This window comes from Micromesistius poutassou, assembly GCF_964030765.1.
Source record: "Micromesistius poutassou genome assembly, chromosome: 10".
In the NCBI taxonomy this organism is placed as follows: Eukaryota; Metazoa; Chordata; class Actinopteri; order Gadiformes; family Gadidae; genus Micromesistius; species Micromesistius poutassou.
The window spans coordinates 11,123,109-11,124,559 of NC_140280.1; the positions used below are offsets into that span (position 1 = coordinate 11,123,109).

At 40.9% G+C, this 1,451-nt stretch overlaps 1 protein-coding gene across 1 annotated transcript in view; it reads right to left on the bottom strand.

The window, feature by feature from the left end:
* Positions 1–1,224: 1,224 nt before the first annotated feature.
* The window catches only part of kctd7 (potassium channel tetramerization domain containing 7), a gene marked incomplete at its 3' end in the record, with an annotated part of 5,064 nt that continues 4,837 nt past the window's right edge, over positions 1,225–1,451 (bottom strand). Inside the window, exon 4 of the mRNA XM_084473876.1 lies at positions 1,225–1,451. This exon is cut by the window's right edge and continues 150 nt beyond it. Coding sequence (XP_084330002.1) covers positions 1,225–1,451 — 227 coding nt within the window.

The window sequence follows — 1,451 nt, forward strand, 5'->3', positions numbered from 1 at the left end:
GTAAAATAGCATGAAGAGACACGTTTTTGATCTTGGGATGCACATGCAAATCCATGTGTGACAAAAGCTCTTTAGATATATATTCAGACTGATGCTCCAGTCCCACCCACTTGGACTGGAATTGAGATCAAATTGATAAATATCAGTATGGCAATAAATAATTTATAATAATGTTACAACATAAAATACATAACTGGATCTCTGTGATTCCAAAATAAATATAAATAATGATAGGTCCACACTGATTACAAAAATATTGACGTGGACATATTGAATAGTTTGATATAAAACAAGCTACATTGCATTCATATCAGTATGAGCATGAGGTTGATATTTCATTCACCATTTTAGATGACCAAATAAAAGAATAACAACTGGAAATGTAAGCTTCTTCTTAAAGTGGAAATAGGCAAGTAAAAATCAAACAAGAAATCTCATTCATCCCTTCCTACTCCTCAGACGTCCCCGGATTGTTAGAGGAGCTTTCAGTGGGGTTCTTTAAAGGTTCTGTGCTAAGTATTCCTTTTAACAGTCGCTATTGTACTGTAAACGGACACCTCTCCATATCGTGGTTTTGGAAAACATGAACGTATTAACATCGCCAAAAAAAACTGTGCCAGTTGAGTACATGTCAACTCCCTTTACAAATATTGATTATCTTAAGTCCTCAAGTACTTTTTTTCTTTAAAAGTCTTTAACCTCATCACATATTCATCAGTTCATGCAGTGAACAGAACCATCCGGAGGCCTCTTTAATCAGCGGTTTATAGTAGATGGAACCGTTTCATAGTACGCAGGTGGAGTGGTTTCTGACGCTGTGGTGTGTTGTAACACCAGCTAGAACAGCTTTTCAGATGAGCTTTACAGACGTTAAAGCTTGAATCATTGCATATAAATGCATAAAACACCACCCACCTAATGTATGACCAGCTTCCACATGGACGCAGAATGTAGAGACATAAATTATACAGATTAAATTAAATTCAACCCATCCTGTCATTCCATACCTGTGTTTTCAAACCGTTTGAACTTCAGTATAACTTCAATATCCTCACTGTACAAAATAAGCCTGCCAAAACTCCATGAGCCAAACATTGACTTAAAGAGCAGTTTGTAAAAACAAGACAAATCATTACTATGCAAAAACGAGCATAGGAGCCAGTCTTCTTCTGACCCAAAGAACAGCAGCAGCCGCCCCTCCGCCCCTCCGCCCGCCCCAGCACTTCACCACCATGTGATCTTGAACTCATAGATGGGCCTCTTGCAGTAGTAATGATTGATCAGATGCTTGTCACACACGCCTATGCACTGCTGCTCTGCGCTGATGCCCAGCTCGGCCAGGTCTCCCACAATGCAGTGCAGGAGGTCGTAAACGTCGGCCACCGCCTCCCAGGGTCCGAAGGACACGTCCACGTCGCAGTGGTGCTCGAAGAGCTTGGCCTCGCTCTCCG